General features: G+C 39.7%; 1 protein-coding gene across 1 annotated transcript; it reads left to right on the top strand.

Moving 5' to 3' along the window:
- Positions 1–1,702: 1,702 nt before the first annotated feature.
- LOC118897146 (non-histone chromosomal protein HMG-14-like) lies at positions 1,703–2,324 on the top strand. Its single transcript, XM_036856041.1, has one exon. It carries the CDS (start codon positions 1,718–1,720, stop codon positions 2,021–2,023), a length of 306 nt encoding a protein of 101 aa, XP_036711936.1. The 5' UTR covers positions 1,703–1,717; the 3' UTR covers positions 2,024–2,324.
- The last annotated feature ends 384 nt before the right edge of the window (positions 2,325–2,708 follow it).

Here is a 2,708-nt window from a genome sequence, read left to right as displayed (position 1 = left end):
AGGTAGGAGGTGAGAAGGGTGGGCATGTTCTAAGAATTGGGTATTTATCCAAGAACGATGGCAAACAAGAACTTCAGTCCCTGAGGAGGTATATTCAACAATGGTGCTATTGCAAGGCCTGGCTGAAATAGTCCTCCTAACTATTGCCCTCTGTCAAAAGTTAACAGTGGCTAACACTAAGTGGATAGAGTTATAGACAATTTTCATTTTCATCTTGATAGCTGTTTGTTTTACTTGAATGCATTACAATGAGCAAGAGATAATGAGAAAATAATAGTTATTTTCATTTTGAAAATAAAATTATTTGAAAAAGAAAATTAATAAAAACCACAATGAGATACCACTTCATACCTACCAGGAAGGATACAATTTAAAAAAAAAAAAAAGAAAATAACAAGTGTTAGTGAGGATGTGGAGAAATTGGGACCTTCAGACAATGCTCATGAGAAGGTAAATGGTAGAACCAATACGGAAAACAGTTTGCCAGTTCCTCAAAAAGTTAAACATAGAGTTAATATTTGACACCAAAATTCTACTCCTAGGTATATATCAAAGAGAAATGAAAACATATATTCACAGACACACACACAAAAAACCTGTACACAGGTGTTCATAGCAGCATTGTTTATAATAGCCAAAAAGTATAAACAACCTAAATGTCCATTAACTGGCAATATCTATACAATGGAAGATTATTTAGCCTTAGAAAGGAAGGAAGTACTGATACATACTACAACACAGATGAACCTTGAAAGCATTGTGCTAAGTGAAAGAAGCCAGACACAAAAGGCCACATATTGTGTGGTTCCATCTATATAAAATATCCAGAATAGGCAAATACATGGAGACAGAAAGTAGCTTAGTGGTTTCCAGTGATGGGGGGAAGAAGAGAATGAAAAGTGATTGCTAAAAGGTATGAGCTTTCTTTCTGGGATGATGAAAATGTTCTGGAGTGAGATAGTGGGAACAGTTGCACAAACTTGTGAATATGATTTTTAAAAAATATCTGAATTGTGCATCTTTTTAAATGGTGAATTTTATGGTACATGAATCATACTTCAATTTCTAAAAATGACACTGCTTAGAAATAGTAAATTGCCTAGCATGACACTACTAGTATAGGTAAGGACTAAATGTTACAAACATGGAGATTAAGGCTCAGAGGGATTAAATATTGAGTCTGTTCCCTTCAGAGCTGGTTTAGTCACTAGGAACAAAAACCTTCTCAAAATTGTTCAGCAACAAAAAAATGGTATTGGTTCACATTCTTGAGAGGGAATAAGATTGCCCCAGCATATCTAACCATCAAGCTGTTCTTGATTGCTGGACTAGTCAGGTGCAGCCATAAGGTCACATTCACACAGTACAAATATGAACACCTTCATCAGGTGCTACCAGTAGAAACAGCAAATAAGTGGGTTGTAGGCATCGCAGAACACATTCCTACACTGCGCCAGGCTCCACAGTCAGTGAGTGGTAGATCCAGGAGTCTAATATTAGGAAAAATCAATAGGCTTGTTATCTGAAGAATCAAGATTACCTCCCAGATTTTGAGCCTAAGGGACTAGAAAGATGATGCTGTCAGAAATAGAAAGGGGTTGGGTTCCAGCAGCTCGGGCGGCGGGAGGAGCGGCAGCGGCGGGCAGCCCAGCTTCGCGAAGGCTCTCGGCGCGCCGCGGCCCGCAGGCACCCGGCCCGCGCCCGCCCCGCCACCACGATGCCCAAGAGGAAGGTCAGCTCCGCCGAGGGAGCGGCGAAGGAGGAGCCCAAGAGGAGATCGGCGCGGTTGTCAGCTAATCCAGCTCCTGCAAAAGTGGAAACGAAGCCAAAAAAGGCGGTAGGAAAGGATAAATCTTCCGACAAAAAAGTGCAAACAAAAGGGAAAAGGGGAGCAAAGGGAAAACAGGCTGACGTGGCTAACCAAGAGACTAAAGAAGACTTACCTGCAGAAAATGGAGAAACTAAAAATGAGGAGAGCCCAGCTTCTGATGAAGCAGGAGAGAAAGAAGCCAAGTCTGATTAATATCACACACCTGGTCCTATCAGTGGTCCCTGTTTCCCTTCTTGTACAATCCAGAGGAATATTTTCATCAACTATTTTGTAAATGCAAGTTTTTTAGTAGCTCTAGAAACATTTTTAAAAAGGAAGGAATCCCACCTCATCCCATTTTTTAAGTGTAAATGCTTTTTTTTTAAGAGGTGAAATCATTTGCTGGTTGTTTATTTTTTGGTACAACCAGAAAATAGTGGGATATTGAATATGGGAGGCTCTGATTGTCTTGGGTGTCAGCTTAACATTCCACAGATGGAGGATAGCTTTTATACCCTATAATACAAAGCATACTAAATGGCAGTTTGGAGTCAGTTGTGCATTTAATGTCTTAAACACTTAAATTACTTCTCTTCCCACGTTGTTTTTGGTAGAATTGTTTCCTAAAGCAAACCACTCACCCCTTGATCTTGGCTCTCCTGGGCAGAATTTTGTGCACTCTGTAACATCTTTGGTAGTGGTAGTCCAGTTCTTCTAGTAACTGTTAATGTGCTGTGAACGATGGACAATTTGAGTATGTAGTGTATATGATATTAAATTGTGAATTAGTGGGACTTACGATGTAACAGCATATCAATATTTGAAGATATAGGTACTTGATATCCTGTGAAGGAAAATTTGCCCCCAAATTTTAAGCTGGAAAGTCACTGGAATAACT

This window comes from Balaenoptera musculus, chromosome 6 (genome assembly GCF_009873245.2).
Source record: "Balaenoptera musculus isolate JJ_BM4_2016_0621 chromosome 6, mBalMus1.pri.v3, whole genome shotgun sequence".
Lineage (NCBI taxonomy): Eukaryota > Metazoa > Chordata > Mammalia > Artiodactyla > Balaenopteridae > Balaenoptera > Balaenoptera musculus.
Note: the sequence above shows the minus strand (reverse complement) of the source record. Positions and strands in the feature narration are given on the sequence as shown.

Bases quoted from the DNA above. Each gene is read 5' to 3' on its own strand.
- LOC118897146 (XM_036856041.1), top strand. From the start codon at position 1,718: ATGCCCAAGAGGAAGGTCAGCTCCGCCGAGGGAGCGGCGAAGGAGGAG.